General features: G+C 38.9%; 1 protein-coding gene across 1 annotated transcript in view; it reads right to left on the reverse strand.

Annotated features, from left to right (window-relative positions):
- FRK (fyn related Src family tyrosine kinase) overlaps positions 1 to 13223 on the reverse strand; it is a 51907-nt gene extending 38684 nt beyond the window's left edge. The window contains exon 1 of the mRNA XM_065630520.1: positions 12793 to 13223. Coding sequence (XP_065486592.1) covers positions 12793 to 13223 — 431 coding nt within the window. The remainder of the gene's footprint in view (positions 1 to 12792) is intronic.
- Between the last annotated feature and the right edge of the window lie 14646 nt (positions 13224 to 27869).

A 27869-nucleotide genomic window follows, 5' to 3' on the forward strand; every position in this document is an offset into this window, starting at 1 on the left:
TCCCATACTTGTTTGCTCATGAACATGAACACTAGAACATAAGTGATACAGTCATCCATGAAATGAGAACTTTAGTTAACATGAGGTAATTTAAACATATTTATCAAACACGCCGTAGTCCCTATTTTGCTGGAATACATAACAAGCATAGAAGTTTACATTTAGTAATTTGGAGGGTGTACCACTGTTACAACAGAGGTAATCCTCTTGGGAATAAACATAGCTGAGCTACCACCAAAAGCAGGCAGAACTTTTGCTACCATTTATTTTTAGGAAGATAAGAAATTGCAGGGTTTTGACAGAAACAAACAAAAAAATATTTATGCTACTAGACTCAAGAACCAGATTCACCACACTTATATTGCATAGTACCTTAAAAAAATTGTTTCAATTTACTCCTCACTGAAAACCTGAATCTAACGCTGAACAGTAGCTTACCCTACATGAGCCCAATGACCACAATGTAGCTGTAGAATACATGTGAAACACCTGCCTACCAAGACAGATGGACCTTGTGTATACCTGAGACCCAAAAGAGACCCCAGGCTGCACTAACAAATGACTGGAGGAGCCCAGCTGAAGAAGCTGCAGGAGAAGATTATTAGTTATGTGAGAAGAGGGCAGCAGATGTGTCAAAAAGGACTCCGAGCCTCTAAAGTCTGTTTTGGTCTAAGAAATAGCTCTGGTTTGTGTTACTCAATTGTTTTTGTTAGAAATAATATCCTGTTCCATAAAGAAAGGGCCTATCAGGGCTTCAGGGACTTTTACAGTAAGTAACTGCGTGGGATTGTTTGGATAAGGTAACGTTCAACAGTGAGTAAGTGTGGTAAAACCCACCACAGAGATAGACATTTCCTCTTACAGTCTAGAACAAATTTACTGTCTTGAAAATGTAAACACAAAGATTACTTGGGCGTTAGCCTAAAAAATCTGTGACATGTTGCGCATAAAAAATTTTAATAAGTATTTCAGTAGGCCATACCTGTACTGTCGTGTGATTCTGTTGTAAGGGATTACGTATAATTAATTTTTCAGTAGTTGATAATAGCACTTGACTGTGCTGCGAACACAGAAATGAATTTGCTCTGAGTCTGCTTCAGGATGACAAACCATTGCAACTTTGGCTACTCTTGCACTCTGCAATGATTGGGAAGTGACTATTTCACCTGTAGGGACAGCACTAAAAGGACAAGTGCACCAGCTCTGTAGATTAGCATAGCTCATCCAATACTTGTTTCACCGTACAACAGGAACAAAAGATAATAAAGCAGCCACCAAATCACAATCAGATAGAGTTAATTTGAGGAAATCTCCATAAATATATCTCATCCTGTAAGCCCCCACTTCATCATTTCATAATTAATTTCAACATTTCCATTCATTCTCCACAATACCGGTCATCTGCATGTTGTATTATTTAATCTGCTCTAAAGTTCTTCTTCTATAGAAAATAAATGATAGATGAAAGTTGTATCATATTACTTTTTCTGTGGTGTTTTATTTACATAAGACCCTGATATTCCTCCAACCTAAGAGACTAAAGTCAATCATCAAAGTTTGTTCCCAGTAGTGGTTTTGTACCTGGATAAAGACTTCATTGCATTTAAAGTTGTTCTAAAACAGCATGTCTTTGGAGTCAATAAAAGTCTACCATTGGCTTTAAAGGCCATTGCTTTGGGACTTTGGGTGTGAAATACAGCTATATAATCACTTATTTAAAATAAAAATAAAATAAAATGTGTTCTTTAGGCCCTATTTCTGCTGCACAGAGTCTTCCAAATAGCATTGTAAAATCTTGCATCAGTGCTAGTACCTGCATGCATTTGTTAACACATACATGAACAAAAGTCCTGATATACTGCCATAATATACTCTGAAAGTAGCAATAACTCTGCTATTCATAACAACTGAGGAACAAAGTTGAAACCTTGAGGTAGCCTTAATGTTAGCATGGTACAGAGAACACTAATAACATCCATTGATTTAACATTAAGGGAAACTCAAAAGGACAAGAAAATGTTAAATCATATATTAGTTTAAACCATTACAGCTTCCAAAAAACCTCAATTGATTTTCTCGAGACAATCATTCCTGAGAAATTGTTTTATTTTCTCACAGGGAAACTCAGCTTAGTAGAGAAGCAATACAGAAACCCTTGGAAACAAAAAAGCTCCCCTTGGCTGCAGAGGACGCTGGTGGCAGAGCAGATCTCTCCATCCATTTTATGCAGAGCTTTCTCCTGGAAATTCACTTGGGCATGTACCTCCTTGGCCTATTCCCAGCAGTCTGAGCACACTTGTGCCCTCTGTCAGGTCAACTTTCATTGGAGAACAACCACGTCACTCCATCCCCAGGGGTCCTGGAAAGTCACAGTGCAGTCTGGCACCCCCAGGTGACCCCAAGCCAAAGGACAGAATAGTTCACATGGGGACAATTTTCTTAACCAAATGGTCTCCCATTTTTCAGGGCAACCTGGGAAAGATGTCACAATAAAGACACCTCTGACTTCCAGAAGTAAAGCTAGAATCATAGAATCATTTAGCTTGGAAAAGACTCTTAAGATCAACTACATTGTAGTTGAACTAGAGTTCAACTACAAGCCTAACACTGCCAAATCCACCATTAAACCATGTCCCTAAGCACGACATCTACACATATTTTAAACACCTCCAGGGATGGTGACTCAACCACTTCCCTGGGCAGCCTATTCTAGAGCTTGACAACACTTTCAGTGAAGAATTTTTTCCTAGAGCATACTCAGCTCTGTATCCCTGTGAAATCTGGGTATATTATCCGACCAAGATCCACACACATGGTTTATTTTGCAAGAGATCACAACACGGTGTCATAAAGGTATGTCAGCATCAAAGGAAGTTAAACGTTGTAACTCTGTAGTAAGAACAAGATCTCATTTTCTCTTTATTTGCAAGTATTCAGAAAACTAATAAGTATCTTTCCAAGCCAATCATGTTGTCATTCTGGAACAGCAAAATATCAGGTGACTTTCTGTGTATAAAAATAATACCGGTTCATCCCTGTTAGTGGCTGAGAATATATACACGCTTCTAAACATTCATAAATCTGTAGGCATTTTGGAAAATCATATAGTAAAAGGAACAGAAAGCCAAGATTCTAATTTCAGAAGTAGGGGTAAAGGAGGCTGCTAAGGGGCGTTAGGAGCAGCCGCCTCCTCCAGCTGCTGCAGCCCAGGGACCTCCTGGCCGGCGGCTGGAGCCAAGCCTGTGGACCCAGGGACCCTGACCAGACCAGAGGATGCAGCTGCCACTTTCCTGTTTGCAGGTTCAACTAGTGGTGAAGCTGAGCACACGCGTCTCAGACACACACAGACACATCCAGTCACATAGACTGACACAGAGAAGCCTCTGCCTGCAACAGCACTCACATACAGGGCTCAGATGAGGGCTCCTCCTCTTTGGCTGGCAGAGCTAGAAGGTCACTACTGACCTATCTATCTGTCTATTACTGGATTACTATTGCAACAACACATCATCAGTAGGGTAAAACTAACCTGTCTCACGACGGTCTGTCTATCTATCTATCTATCTCTATCTCTATCTATCTCTATTTCTATCTCTATCTCTATCCCTCCCCGCTGCTCCCAAACACACACACATTTGAGGATCCCCCCTCTCAAATACCGGCACAGTCCCTCTCTCCACCATGAAACCCTCTCCTGATCTCAGTCCATCTTACCCACACTCTCTTCACACGCACTGGTGGCCCCAACAGCTGGTTTTGAGACCCCTCCCAGCTCCAGCATCTGGCACTGAGACACCACTCGCTCCAGCAGCTGACACCATGGACCAGGGGCAAATAAGCTCCTGCTCTGATCCAGTTGCTGGCCTGGTAGTCACACCAGTCCCCCTAGTAGCTGGGACTTGGCAGCACTCACACATGAGACAGAGGGTAAGATTACACACAGAAATAATCAAGAAACGATTTAATGAGAATATAGGACAGAGTGCAGTGACCAGGCTCAGAGTTCAGCCAGACAAGTGTACTGACCAGCCCTGGTTTACACATCAACAGTCCCTTTTACACTCATTTCTGGCTACCCCAGCTTTGTTCCTCCCTGATGCCTTTTCCCCAAACATCACTTCATCACTTGACATAGCCCCACAGACCCCCCTCCAACATTCTGGACACCTAGGTTTGCAACCTTATCAGTTGCAAAGTCCGGGTTTGCCTACTGTTTCTTGATAGCCCATCAATTCATGTGGCTGACCAGGTTTATTTCTGATTATTGTCTTTGTTAATACTAATCGGGTCAGGTTTGGTGCCTGCATGTGTTTGTCTCCCTCCCTTTCCTTATTGGCAAGCTCCTCACATAATCTCCCTGAAAAACAAATATTCCCACACTCCACGCACCCTTATTGGTGAGCATGACTTGGCAGGTTTGTCCTCATCACCACCTCCCTTCCCACCTGTCCCTCAGGTTGGTCTCTGCATGTCCTTGTGTATGGCTCCTTTGACCAGATACCCTTAGAGGAGCAGAGACTCCTTCCATATACCCTTACAGAGAATTCCACTAAATTAAAACATCGATAGTTTCAAAAGGAAGACAGAGGTTTGTGAGTTCTCATCATTTCTGAAATTAATGGTATATATTCATTCCCACATGTGAGTCTCAGATATTTTTTTTCTCTTTTGTAGTGAGGTTTGAAAAGTGTGCTACAAAATTGTTTGTGCTATAAATTCCAAAAAATGTTATTAATTTTTCAGGAAACTAGCAATCTATTTGCTTTAATGAGAGAAAGCTAAGGGAAAATGTTTACCAACATTACCACAGATAAATTTATAATGTAAAATAATACAGATTACAGACTAGTCTGCATAGAAGTAATGGAAATGTCAATTAGTGCAATCCTTTCTGGGACCATCATTTATTATTTAATTCACTTCTTTGGTTTTCCAGTTTTCATTGATTAAGATTAGTGTACCAGCACAGAAAAACCTTATTTCTATCTGTTTTAAGTGATAAAGGAAAGTACTCATGATCAACATTTTGTTTGATCATCTGAAAAGCTATTTCTAGGTGAATTCAAAGCGTGTCTGGAGAATTGAAAACTGCGAAGATGTAGATTTCCATTCTAATTTCTTGTAACTCTTATGGTTTTCTTATGCAGTTATGAATGTAAACATTTAAGAAAACTCCCATGAAGAATAAGCTTAACTAAGAAGTTTAATATTTTATTTTTAAAAGTTCTAACACAAGAAGGATCTTCAAATATATCCTATATAGTACTATCTAAAAATCACAAAAAATGTTTTTTCTTCTTACATGTAGTAGTAAATACGGAATAATATTCTGTCTTCTTTTAAATAAGACTTCATAAATTATATTCTTTCTTTGCTATGTGCACTTTGTTTGCACAACTTGAAAAGAAACAAAACATTTGATTACAGAAAAGCATCTGAATTCTGACTAACCATATCTTTTTCTACTGATCTGTTTTAAAATTAAAGTGCAAGTAAATTTTGTGTTATCTAAACTAGGCTACAGGAAGGCTGTATCATTATTATAAGGTTTACACAGGCGTCTCTGCTGTAGCCTCGTGTTAGAAGATAACATCTGTAAGATAATAACCACACGCATCCTGGGTTCAGTTCTACACCTTTGGTAGGAAGCAAAATGAACTGATGAGTTAATCCGTGAGGGTAAAGACACTGAAGTTTGCAGCCCAAGCTGACTTGGGTGCTTTAGAGTAGATGGGGCAGACACATGTGGTCTGTAAAGGACTAGACGGGTGAATTTCACAGGGACCTGTGCAGTGCTGCTATCTCCTTTAGCGCCTCGTTGAGAGTTTTTAGGTTTTTGGTGGTGTTGTGCTTTTTTTATTACATTTCATTATATTTTTTTACTTTTGGTTTTGCTGCTGTTGTTTGTTTGTTGTGGGGTTTTGTTTGTTTGTTTGTTTCTATAACCTGTGACTAAGCAATCACCAAGCCAGAAAAAAAAATAAAAGTCAAACACTTGTTTAGGAATAGAAAACTTTCTGCAGAGATGAAAGGATTTGTTGTGGTGCTTGGTCTTTGCCTGCAGACAGAAATAAAGAATTGTGCAGTGTCAACACCTACACTTTTGCTAAACAGACTTGACAATAGGTCTGTAATTAGACATGGCAGTGATGTACCCTCTGACATTGCTTATACAACAGTTCCAGCCTCTGGTGAAGTACAAAGGGAAAAGATCAAAGAAAGTGGATGGGCCTGTGCACTTTTCACAAAATCCTTTCTGAAACAGAATAACGGGGCTAAAGGGGCCATTGGTTTGACCTCGTAGGGTATCTCTAATGTTTTTATGGCTCGATCTCTTCAGTACAGATATGATCCTACACAAAGAAAGCCCCAAAGTCTTCTATAACCAACAGTGCTTTTTACGTGTTACAAAATAATTCTTCACAGCGATACCTGAGTTTTGTTTAAAATCAGCCCAGCTTCAGGACTTTCTAGCTTGGCTGAACTGTTGGTATTTTCCAGTTCTAAACCTGCTCAGAGATCACTCAGCACTGCACAGCTCTGCATTGTGCTGCACAGAGACCTCAGAGACATCTATTGAGGAAACAGTAACCATTGTACAATACCTGACAGATGTTTTTGCCAAGAACATTGCTCAAAATCAACTAATCTGGGCTAGTGCACAACACACTTACTCCTACTGAATCTGGAGAAAAAACATCAAACAGGACCATTGAGTTATTCTGAGCAGCATGTATGTTTTATTTTTCTAAGAGGTACTGTAAAGGTCACCTGGGTTTCAGAATGCTGTAAGAAAAGGCAGCTAGCTATGTTTGCAAGTTTTTCTGGCCTTCACATAATTCACTGTCAAATCTTTCACAACAGGGGTAATGGAAACTAGTATAATAACGATTATAATGTGTAACATACGGACTAAGTTCAAACAAAGATGAGGTAGGAAGAAATTTCTTTTTTCTCCAAGTTTGAATAGACAATGTTGCATATTTAGAAAACCACATTGCCAGAAAACAGGTGACCTACATCAGACAAGTTTGCATGAACTTGCATTGTTCATCTACAATGGCATAATCCCTTCCGCTCTTCTGAGCAGAGACACACATTTTCTGGACATGGGTATACACGTGGATGTGCAAATACTGCTGGCACTTGACGAAATCTGACATTTCACAGTTCTGTAAACCATCACCTTTTGTGTTCAGTATATCTTTGCATATTTAAGAAATCAGCAGAAATGAAGACAAAATTTGAGATGTGCTTGAAGACAGCACTGGAATGCCCAATCATGACTAAAGTTAAGTGATTAAATTAACAGGTTTTTTCTAGTATTCAATCATTTAAATTCAAAAGAGGTGTTCCAAAACACTCATGGCAGTTCCAAACTTTGGGTACTTCAGACGCTATGAACAGGTCAAAAATCAACACAAGCATGATCTTCAGGCTTTGCAATACACATCATGTCTCACAGGGCTGTTTTACGTGGTCTTAAAAGTATCAGCCTTCTAAACTTTGTGCGTACATTTGTATGCACACACAAAAGCACATACATAAAGTATATGCATGTGCATACATAAAACATATTCATCGAAAGAAAAGACTGAATTTTTTATTAGTTAATATACAAATATTTATAAAAATACATATTTTGGTGATACAGAAACCTTTTCTACTAAAAACTATACAAAAATAGCTTTCATACTTATTGTAACAGGTTCCAAGAACAACCTGCTACTATTTTGCATAGTTGTGTTAGCTATGAGCAGTTTTTACAAGTTCATTTTGGTACAAGAGCTACTGCTGAGTCTGGGGGTGTCCTCCAGAGTTTGTACTGTAATAGAGAGAGGAATTACAAGAGTGGGAGAGAAGGACCGCACTGAGGCCACAGTGGATTACATTCAGTTTTCTGAGGTGTTCAGCAGAATCTAAGGTTTCACTTTAAAAAGATACTCTAGACATTTCGCTTTGAAAAATGACCCACATGAACCAAAGAAACCCCATAAGCCTGATTTTGCAGAAAGTCTGAAACAGGTCAGCCTAGAGAATGCCTTATTGTTCATGTACAGAAACTCACATTCAGTCAATGTGTGAAATAGTTGAAGATGAGTCAGGTCACAGAAGGTGAAGGAATTATTGAGACAGACAAAAATAACCTACAAGTCACTTCTGCTTTCAAAGAGTTGTTTAAAAATCTCATTGTGGAATTGACTGGTGAGGTTCTACTGATTAGGTCTGGCGCTTGGTTTCCACCAGCTGGGGAATACCTACATAAGAAATGCCTCTGAAATAAGGAATGTTTCTGAAACTGGCAAAAGTTAAAAGCAATTGCTGTGATCTTCTTTGACCTCATCTACTAGGAATTTGCATGGATTTACTTCCCTCAGCACAGCAATCTTGGGTCAATAATGTTGGCATGAACATATGGAATAAAGTTGACATTCACTAAACAGCCAACAGGTCTATCAGCACGGCAAGCAAGAGTCCCCTCCAAGTACACTCCACCTTTCCTCTAGGAAAAAAAGATTTCATGTCACTCTAACACTGGTTTTTAATTATTATTATTTTACTTCATTAAAATTAACTGTACAGCTGGGCCGTATTTGTTGTCCATAACAATTTGCACTATGTCGCTTTCTTGTTTAGTTAAAACAACTGGCAATAATACAATAAAGGCAGGTGAATGTGTTTATAGTGCAGAATAACAGGCACAGAAAGAGCACAGAGACAGGAAGGTCACACTCCTTGCCAAAGAAATCTGTATCTTTTAATCCAGAATTTTTTGTTAGTCGAATTGCTCTTTCTGATCATGCCTTGCTGGACATGCAAGGTAAATTATGTGACTGTGTCTCCAATTGCATTTTTTGCTTTCTTTTTCTACATGTTACGTGTCTGAACCCAGAAAGAAGAGCATTCCAAAATCATGGGATGCAGCAGATCCAACCTCACTCAAACTTGCTTAGAAATTAAAAATTTATCTGGCTTGTGATTTTGACTGCTACCTGTGATGAAGAAAGAAGTAAAGCACCAAGTGTTCTTACAGTTGCTGATTTATCATTAGCACAGTCTGTGTCTGCTTTTGGTCAGGTATTAAGTAAAATAACATTTTTGTAGTTACAGATTTAATTCCTCATGAAGCGAAAGTTCACTGTACAACTGTGATTTGCTAGACAAATGCTTCCGCCCCCCATATCCCCCATCCTTGTCCCACCTATCCCAGGTGGGGCCAGGAGCACACACCTGCCTCCAGAGACACTGGGCCCAACCCCTTCACAAACCCTCCACCCTGACGGGAGCTGTACTGCACGTGCTAGAAAAGGTCAGCAATGAGAAGATGCTTTGCTGGTAAATATAAAAATGAAGGGCCTTGTTTCCTCAGTCTGTTTCCTCAGCCTTCATGGTAGCAAGTGGGCATTTCTTGGATGTATTTAATCTTTTGTAGCACACATTCTGCAGCAGGCAGAACCCAATCCATGGATTTACCTTTTCCCCTCCTTCTCCTAGTCACACAGAATATTAGTGATTTCATCCAAGTAATTCAAACTGGAAGGGATCGCTCAAGCGAAATGAAGCAAGCAAGAGACACTTTTTTGAAATACCATGCACAAATAGGAAGTGTTCCACTTTTGGTATAAGTTAGTTACATTATATATAATATGCTAACATTATGTATAATTATATATATTATATACACATTATATACACATTATATATACATTTTATATATACAATATATATTATATTATATACATTATATATAATATACTAACATTATATATAATATACTAACAAAATATGATATAAAAAAGTGTGCCTTAAATTTTAGCATACAATTTCTACCAATAAACTTGGTCTGAGGAAAGCAACACAGTAAAGAAACCTCATTCTTCCTTTGTTGTGCTGGAACATTCTGATAGCCAAGGATACACAAAAATTCCCTTTGTTATAAATAGTATTTATTTATTTTTTTGTTTTCCCCAGAATGGAAATAGTGCAAATCCCTTCTGCCCTTTCATCCAGTTATTGATCCACCTTATCAGCACTACCTCAGTCATGTTGGATGCAGTCAAAGAGACTTGTAGGAAGAAAAACTGTTTCTCACTTTCCTTTTTACTTTACTTCATTCTCTTTCTTACCAAGGTAAAGTTTAAAAAAGCCTTTCTCCCTGAAAAAAAACACAGACACTTCAGCTAGGAGACAAAATGGTCTGCTGCAGCACTTGTAGAGAACAAGCAATTACCCTGCATTATCATCTGCCAGAATAGGCAACACAGATCCAGATGGACTTACCAATCTATGACTGTTTCTGCAATACAGACCATGTCAAAATGTTGGTAAAAAAAGGCCTAAATATATTTTCTTGTTAATCATCTTGAAGGCTACAGGCCAAATTGAAATGATTAGCAAAAGAAATTAGACTGCTCTGCATGCAGCTTTCAAGCACATATTGGCTAAATTTATATAGTGGCCTTGTCATCTCTAAGTCACTCCATGACATACAGAGTATTTCATGCCCCTCTATCCCTTTATTTAAGTGAATTTATGGGGCATCCATGCATGCATATGAATGCCAATTTTTAAAAAAAGTTTATGTACAACCATGCTGAAATCAACTACTAATGAAATAAGGTGAGTTTGGTTTTCTTCCCAGGCTTCCTAAGAGTCATACCATGAAACAAGTCTGTTTCCTAGAACAGTTTAGACAGTTTGTATTGATCTAATGAGATGGAGATACAGTCCAGAAATAAGCTAAAATTCCCATTGTCTCTACAGACATACAGAAGCTAACTGGTGCTACAGAATGTGCCTTCAACTAGCTCACAGACTGTTGATCAGCTGTGCCTGGCAAAGCATAAACAACACACTGTAAATACATGGTACATATGCATCTTGGCAGGTGAACATGTGACAGAGATTGTAAGAGTTCCATTCTTTGTCCATTCTGTGCTATGACTGTAAAGGACTGATATAAAGGATCAGAAGGATGCAATTAAAATTTTCCTTATTTCCAGTGATGCCTATATCATGGCCATGAGCATTTGGCCAACACTAAAGGAGAGAGCTAATTAAAATCAAAATAGAAAGATGAAAGAACTTAAAGTTCAGGCAGATAATATGATTAAAGCACTGAATTTTAATTAAAGAGACATTAAAATAACTTTTGCCACACTCATTCTTTTGCTGTAGGGAACACAAGGGTTAGTTCCTTAAAACACCACCATTATGATTGCTCTTACTGTTTCACTGCAATAACAGAGGTGTGAAAAGTAGAGAGTGGGTGAAAGGGAAGCCTTGGAGGAAATTGTAGCAAGGAATATTCCAGTTGTATACAAGCAAAAAAAATCCTCACCATAAGGATGAAAAACTTAATGGGAAGTGGCTCCAAGCAAATGCGTGTAACTTTATTTGGGACATATTTGTTTTATAACTGAGCAAAATTACTTTCAAAGTGTTAACAGCAAGCAGAAATCTTAGATGACTTGTAATAAAACTAGTTCTTGAAGGAGAGCAAAGGCCAAGCTGAGTTGAATTAGAGCCTACCACCATTTCTTTAGTGGTTAAAAAAATGCCCTCCCTGAAGATTAATATCAGCAATTGGAAGAATTCCTTTGAACATGACCATTGAAAGGGTTGTCTGCTGAAATACAGATATAAAAACAGTTGGTCAGACTCCAGAAATTAGGGTCTTCAGGTTAGAGAGGAATCTTACAGTTGCCCTAATATGCCTCTAGCACAAATCCTACAGCCGATAAAAGAGTGACATAACCAAATCTGACCCAATTTTCCTAGCCCTTGGCAGTACAGTGGGCAGATCAGATCAGAGATGGTATTTCAGGTCCAAATGAGATTTAACTGAAAAGCTGCAACATCATCCCTCTCAAGTCAAAATTAATTCTGAGGGTTATAATGAATGCCATTTCTGCTGTCTTTTTCCACACTGGTCATTTTTGCCAAAACATACCTCTGGAACTGCAGTCAGACCTACTTCGGCAAACGCTGCCTTTGATTGCAACACACGTAAGTAACTCTTCATCCCAGGCTAACTCAGACTTTACTCATCCTCACTAGGGAGCCAAGTAAATGATTTTGTGTGATTTCTGCTCTAGTTCTTAATATTAAATAAGATTGGACATGTTTTGACATAGCAGAAAACCACGGGCTGCATAATTAAACTCTGTAAAAGTTTAACAAATTCAATTTGTACTCTGTTGCTATATCCACTCTATTGCCCTTTGCAGTACTTACTTCAACGAAGTTTGTCTTGAAAGTAGAGACTTGTTTCCAGAGCAGAAACAAATAATTCAGAGGAAACCATAAAAAACTTCTCTGTTAGGTAAGTTGTAAGAAGAGGTAAAGATAACTTCCTGAAACTCTGATTAATTGATAACTTTGCAGCTGGTCAGGCTGAACCCTGTTTGGGGCAGGGGTCATATCTTTTCACTCTCTGGGAAGCATCTGACACACACTGAGTGTTATACAAATAAAAATAAGGAACCACTACAGTGGTCACCCACCTGATATTCCCAGACACTTCTTAAACAGGAGATTGGGGTATATCAGTGAGGGAAATGATTTAAACCAAAACAAAAGCCTCAACACTCTACCTTTAGTAATTGATTTTCTTGTGACCACAGTGTCTTTTCCTTGCACATACCAACTGGTGCTATCACCGGTAGGACCACCAGAAGTTGAGTGTGGCAGGGTTACCACACAGCAAGATTAAACACCATAACCTCCTGTCCCAAATCTATTTAACCTAACAGGAAAGAGACTGTGGTGTGTGGTACATGGGGTACTCACGGCTCAGCCTCGATGCTCTGGTCAGGAGCTATGTAGTTGGCAGGGATGTAGCCCTGGAGCTTGCAGCCAGGACGGACGGATCCTGCTGGCAGGAGGAGCCTCGCATACCACCAGCCCTCATGGGACGCATCAAGCACTTCAAGCTTATCCCCAGCTCGGAAGCTCAAGTCCTCCTCAGTGCGAGCGTCATAGTCAAAGAGTGCCACAAATTTGCAAATGTTCACCAGATGCTGGCCAGGCAGTGGAGGTAAAGGTTTTTCTTTTATCTTACTTTCTCTGTCTTTCCGTCCTGCTTGGAAGTCATGCTTTGCCACAGCAAGGTTGGCGAAGACTTGGCCGCCTTTCTCATCCTGCTCACCGTCTCTCTCTGAGAAGAAGCATGGGAGGTAGGGCTCCAAACAGGGGCAGTGCTTCTGACAAAAGTTTCCCATCCTGTTTTCTCGTGCCTTCCTCTATGTCTGCTTTTCTTTTGCTTTTCCCAGTTGCGATACCCTTAGATCAATTTTTGCAGCATCAACATTTTAGCTTTTTGTAGAATTTCTTCTCTTCCTCCTCTTTTGGCACAGAATGAAACAACTCTTGGCACAGTTGGGAGATCCTGAGTCCCACTGAGAGCTCATTACAGGCAGCTCCTGGATCTGGAGTGAAACCTGAGTATCCAAACGCCGGAGCACATGTGGAGGGAATTTCTCACTTCCTCTTTGGAACAGGAAAGAAACACAACAGCTGCGCTGGGCTGAGCTCTGGGAACAACAAGGGAGTGTGGAGCCTCTTCATAGCAAAATAATAAAGTCAGAACACGTAAGCAGGGGAGGCTTCTCAACTCTTACCGCTTGGGATGGGTGTTTTCTTATCTCAGGTGGAGTCCTGTCATATGATCAGCAGTGAACGTCTGTAAATTCTGTCTTGGTAATGATTAACCAAGCTGACCTGCCTGTTTCCTTAGCAGTCTCCGACGTGGACAGCTTGAATATTTCTTTTTGTTTCCTGGTATGAGCTGGTTTCGGTTCTCGCTGGGAAGCCTTTGCTCGCCCGAGGCTGGCAGACACCCTCACCTGGAGCGCACCTGCGGCTGCTGCTCTCCCTCACACCCCGGCGCTTTCCCTGCTGAGCACCCGCCCTTCAAACCAGTCCTATGGCTTTTTTGTTTTGTTTTGTTTTGAGCTGGGTTTGGCACTTCTTAGAAGGAAAAATAAATCAACGGAGTTTACAGTAATACAGCAACAGAATTTCATCCATTCTTTATTCTGCATTTTAAGGAAACAAAGGCACAAGCCAAAAAACTGCTCTAGGTGATCAGTTAATTATACCAACCACATATAAAAATAATGTCTGTCACCAAGTAAGCCAATGAAAGTAAGTTGACCAGTATATTCCCATTTGTAAAGCACCTATAACCTGGCATACAGACTAAGCACGGGTGCCTGGACCCAGATGCAGTAAAGCAGCCTGGAGAGGCATTGGCCACATCCCGGCAGTGCAGCACAAACTTTATAACAGCTGGAAAGCACCACAGCCTGGGGGACACATAATGCTTGGAGCAGGAAGCACAGGAGATAGCTTGTCTGCACCATGTGGTGGCATTTCAATAAGAGCTAAACTCTTATGGATAAGAGGTCAAACAAAACCCACACATGGACCTATATCTTCCTGGTGATAGACAAAACTGGCTCACATAGTTTCTCTTTTTTTTTTTTTTTTTTTTGTCAGGACTAACTGCGGTCTTCCTAAGCATGTCTCTCAGCTCCATTTAGGGTTGCTGTCTTCTGTTTCTTTACTAGAAAAATAATACCCAACTAAATAACCAAAGCCACTTGTTTTCAGCATGTCTCAGTCAGTTCTTTGAATGAGGAGACCAGTGGCACAGGCAGAAGCCTACTGATGGACTAGGGACTGCGGGATGACAGAAAGAAGTCTCCACTGACAGTTTATCACTATCAGGTGCACCTCCTCTGAAGAGGGATGTGGAACTGCTTTCTCAGTCCTCTTCTGCAATGTTGCAAGGGGGACTGAATAAGGGAGAAAGTCCCATGAACATTAGGTGATCACTAAACCTCATAATCTGTAGTGAACCGTTTAGGCCTGATCAAAAAATGGCATGTTGATTTTGCAGATTATGAAAATTGTATTTAGTTTCTGAAGCACCACTGGAGATTATTTTTCCCCACAGCAATTGACGATCACTACCCAGATCAATAAGAAGACAGATATCTAAGAGATAGTTACTTTTCTTAGGTCTGATGGACAATATCCAAAGTCAAGAAAGGCCTGTGTTGAAAAAGAAACTATCTTCATTAGTCTTGCTTCAAGAATTATCTATATTTACTGAAAACAGAGAATATTAGAAAAGAAGTATTAAATAATCTGTTTTTTTCAGTTTGCATACTTGATAGTTTTTCTGTAATGTTTTGTCGTTCTGGCAACTTGGGCATTAACCTGGCAAAGATTTGCACACACATTTACTGCACAGAATAGTTTCATCATGATAACGGAGCCACTGACATTGTACAGAATCAATTTCATGCACAGCTCTTTTCAAGATCAAGACCCATCTTTATACTCAAGTACCAACATACAAACACATTAGAAAGCACACTGCATTCATTGAGACCACTCAGATAAATATTTATAACTATAGCTAGAAAGGGGCCTAAGCCTGCATGTATTAAGATCTTATATCAAATAAACCCAGGCATTAAATTCATCTTCTCTCCCAATTTATGCCCCTGCTTGGCTTTACAAGACCAGAAAGACTTTTGCAGGAAGTAATCAATAACTATAAATCAGACTACTTTCCTCCCAACCAACTCTTCAGGATCAGTTCTATTTTTGAAATTAGTAGACTTTAAGAAATAACCATGAAATTCATTAATCAGTTTTAAAACACTCCTCAAAAAGGGAGAGGTGTGGGGTTGCTGAGAATGCCTGAGCAGATTCTTGAGCCCGCATGGGGCAAGACCGTGGCTGAGCTGTGGTGGCCACGCTGCAGCAGTGTCTCTGCATTTCTGAAAATAAAACAGCACTCTTTATGTTTCAGAGGCTATATAATCTTACCACAGGTAAGAAAAAAAAATGAAAATGTTATAAAAATGTTCTTGCCAGTTTTACTGAAAAAAATAAAACCTGATAAATCCCATAATCCTAATTTTCATGCTCACAGTTTGGAACAAATAAGGATAATCATGCATATTCAGAGGCTTTTCAATATAAACTATTGTCCGAGCCCTCTGCACTGGTATACATATAATTACCAGGATAGTCTTTGCAGCATCTATTTCTGGTCTTAATTTACTTCTTTTACCTTGCATTCCACTACTTTCTGCAAAAGCAGGCCAAACAGATCTGTATTGCTTAACTGGCCTTCCGTATCTTCACTTAATTTGTCTTGGATGCTAAGTATCAAACCAGAAATTGTCCAAATAAATAAGCTACTGGATGTAAAGTGACTGTGAAAGACTTAATCAGATATATTGACTAATCTTATCAGCAAAAATGCTTTGAGAAGAACACAAGAGTCTCACCTCATTCTTAGAGCCAGCAATAGTTAGGGAGAAATATGAATTTATTATGACCAGAATGGCACGTTCACAGCCTGGATACTGAAATTTAGCATTCTGGTCCTATACTATTAAAAAAAATCATTAATATTGCAAGTAGTTTCTTGAAATGTGCAACACCTTAAAAAAAGATAGATCATTTACAACCTGTGTCTGACAGAATCATATAAACTTAGAGTTTAGAAAAGGAAACAAATTATTTAATCGAGTAGTACTTTCCCCTGCAAACTGGGTAATTTCCCATTGCTTTTAAAATTTATTTCCTTGCTCCATAGAGAAAAAAGTCCACACTGATGCTATAGGTTTGAGGATGGCAGATATCTGAAGTTACTTTTTATTTTTTATAAGTTGGTTACAAAGCCCTATAAAAGTAAGACTCTTGCAAGCAGCCTTACCCCTGCTTAAAGGATTAATTTGCAGCTTTCTAAACCCATTAGATCAAATTCTAATTAACATATAGTCAATATTCTTTAGGCTTTGTTTACAATACAATCATGCTTAAACATAGTGGTGAAGAATATTTCTCTTCGTCGCCCGAACGGACAGAAAAATAGTTCGTTAATATGCTATGTTTTAGTAAGCCTAGTACAAACCTAAGCTGCAACACTGATAGTAACTGAAGTGTTCTTGGAATGAGGTACTGCTCTGCATGAACTAAGGTATCAGACTGAGCCATATTAAATAAGTACAGATAAGAAATGAATCCATAATATTTCTAAAGTCTTGATCTATAGAATTTTTATTTGTGTTCCATGCTTTCAAAAACAATTTTCTATGAGTTTTCCTTACAGATATTTCCTATGTTTATTGATTTGAATGTACTCTGTATAGAACTATTGGTATAATTACATAAAACCTTACAGTTTCAGGAAAAATGAACCTTCCTCCACCACATAAATATGCAGCTCCATATTTCAGAGACAGGGAGTGAACATCACTGAGCATCAGACTTTGGTACTGATGATACATGATGTTTGAAAGAATTCTCCTATGCCATTCAGAGAAGAATTACAGTCACAACAGTATTCTGCTGAGGAAATCAGCAGTTTTGTTAAGAAATATGAGTCAGTTCAAACCAGAAATTGAAAAAGAGAATGTTTTTTTCTTAATAAGATGAGATCACAACAGAAACAAAGATTCCTCTGCAATTGTTTCTAATTTTGTAAAAAGTAAAAAACTCCACATGGGAAAATGAGAAATTAAGATATAAAACACAAAAACCATAAATAATGTAGGAAACTGCTGCCTGTAGCATCTCTTTCTACATCGTATAGTCTTTTTCAAGTCAGTAGTTATACTGCTGCATTAATATATGCTAATTTAAATATTTGACATAATATACCTTGCTTAGAAAAACTTCTTAACGCATTGTGATAAAGCAAGTTTAATGTTCCAGCAAAGTAAAATATTAAAATAATATGATCTTTAAAGGAATCAGATGAAAAGCAAACGCATACTGCTCTGAATCTTTGCTTGGGAAATAATTTAAATGATTAAATTTTTAAAAGTTGTGCTGTTCTTTTTTAAAGTAACAAATTGAAATGAAGCACAGTGATTTTTTATTACAACTGTCTTGTCAGCTATATTTCTTTCCATTTGCACATTAGAATGGAACACATTACCACCACTTTGTAGCTTTTTTATAATCCTTTTAATCAGCACTTCCATTTTGTTTCTGTAATTTGCAAATTGCCATTCTTTTCACTGAAAATAAACTATGTGCATAATTTTACTCTTGACAAAATGGTTTACTCTTATTGATTAATCACGTTGCTGGTTTTATATATTATCTTAAACCATAAATCTACAAAGACATAGAGTTATATTTGATTCGGCATTTTTCAACCTTAAATCCTTTGCATTTGTAATGAGAAAACTCTGAGTATTTATTTTCATAAGGTTGATCCACTAATCCATCTCTACTCTAGAAAGCATTAAAAGCACATTTTCAAGTGCTTCGGTGATGAAGGTTGCTTATTTATTAGCTGAATTTGGGCCTAAAACAGGCTATGTCTGACAACAAATGAACACAGAGGAATAAGGCTCTGTCAAGGAGTGACAAAATAGAGACTTTCTCCATTTGTACAAAACAATCAGATTTCACTCTGCTTAAATTTAATGCGAGTTTTGCCATTATATGCAATGGGACCAGACCTCAGCCATAATTTTTCATTTTATCGTACATTATTCTAAATGATATACAGCATGCACTGCTAAAAACTGTAAGTTAATTCGCCTTCTCTGAAGCAACCTTTCTGAATAAAACCACGCTGTAGCTCTCTAAGGCATGAAAAATACTTCTGACTGAATCTATCTCTGGGTGGGAAAAATATGGTAAGTGGATGACAAAAAATTATCAGCAAACATGACTTTGCCATTCTTTTAAGAAAATGTATTCCAAAACTGACCTTTTTATGGATAGTTCTTAAATTTAGGAGGTGTATATGTTTTTGAAGATTATATGATGGGTCAAGATAATTTTGCACGTTACTGTATCAAAGTCTGCATGCTCTGCCATGGATGACTTAGGAATATTATTTACCATCATTATCTTCAGAAGTTGGAATTGCATCAGCAGAAGCACAGAAGTCCAAAGAGGATGGATGGAAAGGAGTAGTGTATCAAAACACTGTACTCATTGTGTCAACTGTGAATGAAAGTGGGGTGGGGTTTTTTTGTTTATTTGTTTGTTTTGTTGTTGGTTTTGGGTTGGGTTGGGTTTTTTTCCAGAAAAATAAAATCGGTACTCTCCCCTGACCTGTGCATGTAGGAAAGGTAGCATCTTACAAGGAGCTAAATCTTACAATTAGAATATATTGCTATACCTTTTAAAGAAACAAATCTTTTTAGTGACTTTAAATTACTGAAATATTACATGTAAAAGCAGTAGAAAAACACTAGCTATTAATTTTAAAATACAATAGGAATAGCATAGCATAACATAGAGAATGGAATGGAATGGAATGGAATGGAATGGAATGGAATGGAATAGAATAGAATAGAATAGAATAGAATAGAATAGAATAGAATAGAATAGAATAGAATAGAATAGAATAGAATAGAATAGAATAGAATAGAAATTTCAGTTGGAAGGGACCTACAATGATCATCTAGTCCAACTGCCTGACAAGTTCAGGGCTGACCAAAAGTTAAACCATGTTTTTAAGGGCATTGTCCAAATGCCTTGTGCGCGAATAGTGCAAGAATGGCAAGGAGGAGAATTATAAGTATGCTGAAGTGACTGCAGCTGGGGAGTAGAAAAACACATAAATCACAAGTAGAACCTTTGTGTTTAGATAATAGGCCTGTGAAAAAAGTCATAAAGGCACCTTATCGTACATCCTCGAGATTCCTTCAGGCAAAGATCAAAAGCAGTGTGGTAAACTGCGCCTGCGTGACTCCCTACACACCGGCCAAAATGAGCAGGCTCGTTGATCTTCACCAAGGACTGAATTCTGCAGTGCCTGCGCCTCCGCTTGTGTGACCTCTGCTCGGGAGCTCAGGTGCTGTTCCAGAGATCCCCCTGTAACAAGGTAAGAAAAATAAATTTGCTCTTTGCCTTGCATCTGTGGCCTCTGGTTGTTCCTGCAACCTACCTACATTGGCTCACACTTGCCTCTTAAACACTGACAGGCTTGGGGCATCGACCACCTCTCCAGGAAGCTTGTTCCAGTGTTTGACCACCCTCTCGGTAAAGAAACGCCTCCTAATGCCCAGTCTAAACCTCCCCTGGCACATCTTTGAACCATTCCCACATGTCCTGTCACTGGATACCAAGGAGGAGAACTCAGCACCTCCCTCTCCACTCCATATCGCTTTTATTCTTCCTGCTACATAAATCATACTTAGAGAAATCACTCCATATTCCTATAAATTATGCACACACTTGCATTTTATACAGCTAAAATCTCTCTGTAGGAACAGGGCTGGGTCTGTGATGAGTTCCTGTGATTATATGAACCTTGTGTACTGTCCATCCACCTTCCAGGCTAGGTTTCTCTCTCTCATTGTATATTTTCTATATAGTTTCCTACCTCCTGTTTTCTTTCTGCTGTATCTGTCTTTCACAAATGTGCAGTAAGATGCTGTACAAAGAATGTTACCCAACATGCAAGACATGGTCCTCATAAGAGTAAGGAAAGGGAATAGGAAGCAAGCACCTTTAGCGATACTTTCAGTGAGTACTTGTGATAGAGATTTCTGTTGTTGTAGACAAAATAATTTACTTACCTTCTCTGACAAAATTTTCCCAAATTCCTTTTCCTCTGTCTTTGTTTCCACAGCTTTAAGCTGCACCCAAATTCCCCCTCTCCCTGAGAACAGCATGAGGCTCAACACAACAACATAGGTAAATGTGAACACACTGTTTTCCCAAAAGCAGAAGAGGCATCTCTGACCTTCTTCACAGACTTACACAGAAATACAGCACAGATCTTGCATCAGCATGATGGAATCTTCTTTATGCTTAATAGATACTTAGAGTTTTAGAATATATTCCTCTAGGTCACTTTCTTCTTACCAAAATCCAGCATACTTCTTTTTATGCTTTCATCAGATCATTACTAGACACCCTCTAGAGACAGAAGCAGAACAGTAAATATCCAATGCAATTTATATTCAAAATAAGCTCTTATATTTAAGATTTATAAGTACTACTATAAGCATTTTATTATTGCTGCTCCAAGTAACATCAGTCTCAGTGTTCAGTATACTCAATAATGAACACATACAGAAGAAAATATTTCTTAAATAGATCAAGCACTCGTTGATTATGACTTATTTCTAAACTAAGGAAAAAAACCTGATTTATCTATGCATCATGGTTATAGAAAGAATTTGATCTTGAAAATCCTAAGATGGTGATGATTGTACTGAACTAAGTAACTTGTATGTTACTTTAACGGCACAGATTGCTGTGTTACATTATTGTGGGTTCATTATTTCCATACTCAGCCCGAGTGAGGCCAAAACTGGAGCAATGTGTCCAAGTTTTGGTCCTGTATTCCAGAAGGAAAAAAAAAAAGTATGGAACGATTTGATAATGAAGGAGTGATGAATGAATATCAGCCAGATTGAGAAGGAAAGATAAGTGGGTTTGAGACCTCTCAGCCTTTAAGGAAGGATCTTAAATAACCAAACAAAAAGAATCTGTGGGAAAATATATAGCAGCAACTTTCAAACAGATAGAAGGCTGGTGCACAATGATGTGGTTCTCATATCTGCTAGGAATAGGACAAAACACGAGAAAAAATAGATGCATTAGAACAGCAGAGACTTTTTTTTGACATGGAGTGGGGGAGAAAACTCAGTACATTCTGTGTGTAAGGACTGTTAAACACTGGAAGAAATTGCCTCAGTGACTCTTTGATCCTTTTTAAGAAGAAGTTAGACAACTGACTATTAAGGATGTTTGCAGGTGGATTGATCCTGCCCCAGGGCAAGAAGAGGACTGTATTCAGGCCTTTCCTAGTTCTGTGATCTTCAAGTCCATCATTTTATACTTGTGGCATTTCCCACTGGCTCTTCAATAGCTCCATCCTTTTATGCAGACTGTCTATTGAAATACGCCAGATTTGTCTTTCATGCAATCATTAGCAAGCGTAGGGCCTGAAATGCAAGCCTGTAACCCACTTGAACAACTCAGAAATCCTCAGAATGTCTGAATTGGACATATTCCAATTTTGCTTACAGAGAAATTGAAGCCATAAGCAATTAAGTGATCTGCACATGAACACACCATGAATGAATGGAAAATGAAGACTGGGAACTTAGGAGTCCTGCTCTGCATTTTATGCTTGAAACTGTAAAAATAAAATAATGGTATGTTCACAAAAAACTTAGAAGAAATAAGGCAGTGTCCCGTAGATCACAGAAACTGCACAGTTCTTTCACCATAAAATACATACGGGTCTGCTTTGGAAGTATAGCTTCCCAAAAAGTCCATATTTACAGTACAATTTCTTTTGACTAAGTGTAGCATACATCCAGCTCAAAAAGAAAAATCTTTCAAAGTATCTTTAGACAAGTATTCAGAGTTTGAAAATACATGCTCATTAAGGGCCCAGCAATCAGCCTTGGCTATTAATCACTCTGACAAAATCATTGATTTTCATTTCCTTCTTTTCATGTTGCGTGGGAACAGCCTGAGCTAGATTACAAGATCTGAGAGAGGTGATAAGGACAATAAGCAGGCTTTTGAGAGATTCTGAGCACCTAGTGGATTACTATCTGTTTAACCTTTTAATGAACTCTTGGGGTTACTTTTGGAAATCTTGTCTCTTTAGCAGAACAAGTCTCATTTCTCTGCTGATGAGACATAGAATGTAACCAATATAGTACTGAGGTGCCAGATGTAATCAGATGTCCCACTCCCAGCAGGATGCTGTAAATCGTATGTGCGTGATTGAAAAAGTTAATGTGTCCATATTTTGTGCCATATAAAAAGGCTACTAAAAAAACTCAATATGAAATCACTAGAATTTAATCAAATCTTAAATCCTGATCAATAATCAAATAAGTTCACGGGGCTTCTCTACCTAGTAACAAGGCACCCCGTGTGCCACAGAGGGATGCCTTGAAGATTACATAGTATTTTGCTAAACTTTTAAAGGTCTACTAAGGAAATAGTAAGTGGTAGTCACTGTTTTTCAAAGCAAATACTCTTGACAGATTTCGTTCTCTTACGGAGAACCAGGATATCCTTGAGTTGAATTTGTGTTGTTAGATCTATGTCTACTAAAGCATCACTGTGTAATAAGTCAGAGGCCTGCTTATGCATATTCTTAGCTTACTCCTTTGATGGTTCCTAAAGAAAAGTATTTCCTCCTAAATGTCCTAAACTTAAAAAAGGTACCAAATCCTGCAATCCTGCTTAACTTTAAACATGTGAGTAATCCCACTGAAAGTATAATTTCATGCTAAATCCCAGAAATGCGTTGTACCTGTGTGACTACCACTGATTACTTGTGTTTCTTTCAAGCTGTGACTGCACGGTCAGGGATGAAGCTAGCTCTGTGGTCCCTGGGCCCTTTGAGATAAATAGGTACTGCATTCAAATGTCAAAGCAATTGCATTGTATTTGAATCTGGTTGTTGATCCATGCATGAGAGAGGAAGCAGAAGGGTAGTGGTGCATTGCCAGGAACTACCTGTAGGATGGGAGCTGTGTGGTGGCTTTTCAGGGGTCATTAAGGGTAGTTGTGTGCTGTGGGTCTAATACGTGCGTCTACCTGACATGGCAGTGAAGTTAGAGCAACAGCATTTTTTGGTTTGTATGGGAGCTATCCCAGACTGCAGGAGGATAAAGGGAGCTCTCAGGAGATGTGTATGCAGAGCTCCCTGAGCTGGCCCAGTTGGCTAGGCCTGCGACATGTGGTCCGTCCTCCTGTCAGTCCAGGATGGAAGTTACAGTTCTCGGATGGGGAGTTTGTGCAGTGAAGTATAGGGAATTATCCCAGCGGGGAGAGTGGGCATTATGCTTCAGTGGGGATGAAGGTTCTCTGTCAGTGCAGGGTGGGGACGCTGGGCTGTGATGCACTCCTCTGTGCACCTGTGCATTGACAAACTTCATAGGTTAAAAGCTAAATCAAGTGCAAACCTGAGGTTCTAGCTCTTACCAGTGTGCTAAAGTAAATATATATAAAAACCAACAACAACACTTCTCGGTTTGAATTATTCTACTCCAAAAGTATTTTAATTTGTTTTTAAAAACAAACACGTAAAAATCTAGAATGTTCTGAGCTGACTTTTGTGTAAGAAGGTGTTACTTGTCTAAAATGAAAATGCTTCATGTTTGTTCAAATTCTTGTTTTATTTTCCATAGCAATACAAGGGCCCCTTTCCTTTTTTCAATTAAATTGTTATAACATTTGCCTAAATAGGCAAATGGCTGCAACTGCATAGCTGGGACAAAACATAACTGAAAAAGTCAACTTACACAGCCTTAGAAAAACAAAACCAAAGTTTAAGGCAAGTACAATAGATTAAGGTCCCAATGACTCAAAGCGAACTCGGAGGGATGCTCCATTGTATTGTAATGCTGCCCTCTTAAGGGCAAAGAAAGCAAGGAGCTGGTGTACCTGTCTTATTCAGAGGCCTACAACTTCTGTGTGAAAGCTAAGATTTGTTTGAAGGATTTTGACATGGTTCTCGCACCTATATATATGTTACCGGGCTCTTTTACCTTCCTTTCACTCTCTGGGGCATGTTAGCATACTCCTGTGCTCTAAAATTAGGAGCATCTTCTGCATGCAAAGCAGGCATGAGGCACGATGAAAACCAAAATGCCCCTCTTCATGTCTGTAACAGGCTTTCACCCATCAGATCTCGCACTTCGCATGTGTTTCCCGCAGGTTGCTAAAGGCGCCAAGCACGGGCAGCACCCGCTGCCCTGTCCTGCCCGCTGCAGGGAGGTCTGTATGCCTGTGGGCAGCCCCACTGCCCAGCCGTGCTGGTTGTGGGGACTGTGGGAGGGAGCCTGGAGCTCCCTCTGGGCAGCCTCTCAGTCCCAGCCTCAGCCTGAGGGATGCTGCAGCTGCAGGAGCTGAGCCACACCAAAAGCAATTATCATAGAAGAATCATAGAAGTATAGAATCGTTTGGGTTGGAAGGGACTTTTAAAGGTTATCTAGTCCAACCCCCCTGCCATGAGCAGGGACATCTTCAACTAGATCAGGTTGCTCAGAGCCCCGTCCAGCCTGGCCTGGAATGTCTCCAGGGATGGGGCATCTACCACCTCTCTGGGCAACCTGTGCCAGTGTTTCACCACCCTCATCATAAAAAAATTTCTTCCTCATGTCTAGTCTGGATCTTCCCTCTTCTAGTTTAAAACCATTACCCCTTGTCCTCTGACAACAGGCCTTGCTAAAAAGTCTGTCCCCATCTTTCTCATAGGCCCTTTTTAAGTACTGAAAAGCCAAAATAAGGTCTCCCCAGAGCCTTCTCTTCTCCAGGCTGGACAACACCAACTCTCTCAGCCTGTCCTCATAGGAGAGGTGTTCCAGCCCTCTGATCATCTTGATGGCCATCCTCTGGCCCCTCTCCAACAGTCTAATGGATGAAAAACAAAACTTCATCAGGATCAGCATTTTAATACATATTATTTCTCAAATTTTGCAGAGGGTTTTGAAGAAGCTGAACCTACTCACGCATCTACTCTAGATCACTTGAAAAAGTGGATGATGGGATGACTTCTCCCACCAGCTATCACAGGGAGGTGACTGCAGCAGTAAAACAGAATTTCTCCTTCAGTGTGACCAGTTAGAAACTTCCTTTGCTAGGACAGGATTTACAGTTTTTCCCAGTGGCTTATCACCACATATGTACAATATAAAAGTAATTACTATGATGCATAAGTTAACCATGCAAAAAAACTAAGTGATGCGGACATCTCTGAGCAGCTAACGGAACTATCAGACTTGAAAGACAGAGCTGAAAAAGGAATTGGAAAGGATGCCGTTAACATATTAAGGTAGTTCAGTTTTTACAGAGGATTTCGATTAAAGGCAGCTCCATTCTGAGAAAGGCCCTAGAGGAGAACGTCAATATGTTTAAAGGATTCATCTGAAAGGAAGAAAGAAATTGAGAGACAGAGCAGCACTTTTAAGACAAATGAAAAAGAAAGAAATTTGGGGGGGCTATGTGCTGAAAGAAAACTGCTGATACTTTCCTGTTATCATGTTTGTGCTGTGAATACTGAAGATAAAGGTGATATTCGCTTGTTTATCTTCTCTTTTCTTAGAACTGAAAACCAATTCTCTTCATCAACATTTTAAATATTTCTTTTTGTCATCTTCTAATTTAATCTTCAGCTTTATGCACCTGGTATTTTACGTGCTGAATCTCTCCATTGGTGAGTATTGTTCCTTCACACAAAGTGGTTTAAGATTGAATATGATTAGTACATTCGTGTTGCAAATTCTAAGATAGCTTGTTGTTACTGTCAATATAATCGTGCAGCACTCATAAAATCTGGATGTTCAAGATTAGATTCATCTGACAGTGAACAGAGTAGCCTGCAGATTGGACCAGATTATGTTCAAAGGTCCCTTACAAACCAAACTGTCCCATAATTCTATCAATGAATATATAATTTGCAAATATTTGTCCAGACTTTTCAGTACTACATTGTGTTGTTTTTGTGGGGAGTTTTTGTATAAAATGTTTTACAGGCATAGCAAGCAAAGTTAAAATTTTAAAATGCCATAATCTAAACACAATTTTGGAAGCAGCATAAGCCATTGTGGAAAAAACCAGCCAATCTGGAATAAGAGAGACATACTGATATAATCTGCAAGTCAGACATACTTTAAGTTAGTGTGACAATAGTGTGAAACAGCAGCTGTAGGTGAACATTTGGACCTACTCAAGTCAATCAAAACTGTGGTCATTGACTTCAGTGGGGCAGGAATTTGCTCCGTGTTTCCTAAACTGAGCAGCTTTAGGAAGATAAAGTGTCTTGTGCTCAGAGTTCCCAGGCTGCCGCCTCATCTTTATAGTTGTGATCCCTGGATGAATGTCTGTATACTCAGGTTTCACATTCGTTAATTTCAAAAATATATACATACATGCATGTACATATTTAACATCTATCTAAAACATATGTATGTAACATTATGTATACCTAATTTATGGTATGTATGTATAATGTATGGTGTATACGATATAGGTGGTGTGCATATATATACCTAATGCACAACAGCATTAGAAAATATATTAATATCTGTGGAAAATACTGAGAGCCTTTGAAAGAAGCTGCTATGCAATGGTCTGAGGTACAATTATGCAATCCATTTCTTTCTTGCTGTGACACCTCAAGTGCTCATCCTGTCCTACTATTAGCATTAGTGAATTTTATTCCTAATTTCCATGTATTTTCCTGTCTATTCCATTTTCTAATCTGATACTGAACTTCTCTGTAGCATTTTTAAGCATATCTGATAGGTCATGTTGTTTAAATTTCTCTCATCTGTGTCCACCTGAGCATAGCAAACTGAATTTTAATACATAAGTACATTGTACCTCATTCAGCTATTTGAGTATATTTCCAAAAGCATTTCACTCTGGAATACCAAATCATCATTGAGCCACCTGTAAAAATCAAATCATAATTTGATATAATCAAAACATAATTATTCTCATATAATCAAAACTGCTGGTTTGCATTACTGCTGTGATTAAGCACCCCAACTTTCCCACCTGCAAAGCACAACGTCTACAGCTGTGCACAGGAAGGCAATGCTGGAAAAGATTACTTGCATTAAACGTTGTGTAACAATTGCTCTCAGTTTAAATACTTTTTATATTATTCTATTTATGGTCATACAAAAATTAAAAATAATATTTGCAGAGTAATTGAACTAGACTTCTTCAATTTTTCTGGATCAAAACAAAGTTTTGGTGGTGCCATCAGAGCTGCAGAGAGGAATGAGGAGGTCCTGCCAACAAGGCTGTCAAGCCCTGCTATTAAGCACCCTGAGTCTGACCTTAACTAGACAACAGATTCAAGTTCAACCACAGAGAAC

Source organism: Caloenas nicobarica, chromosome 3 (assembly GCF_036013445.1).
Source record: "Caloenas nicobarica isolate bCalNic1 chromosome 3, bCalNic1.hap1, whole genome shotgun sequence".
Classification (NCBI taxonomy): Eukaryota; Metazoa; Chordata; class Aves; order Columbiformes; family Columbidae; genus Caloenas; species Caloenas nicobarica.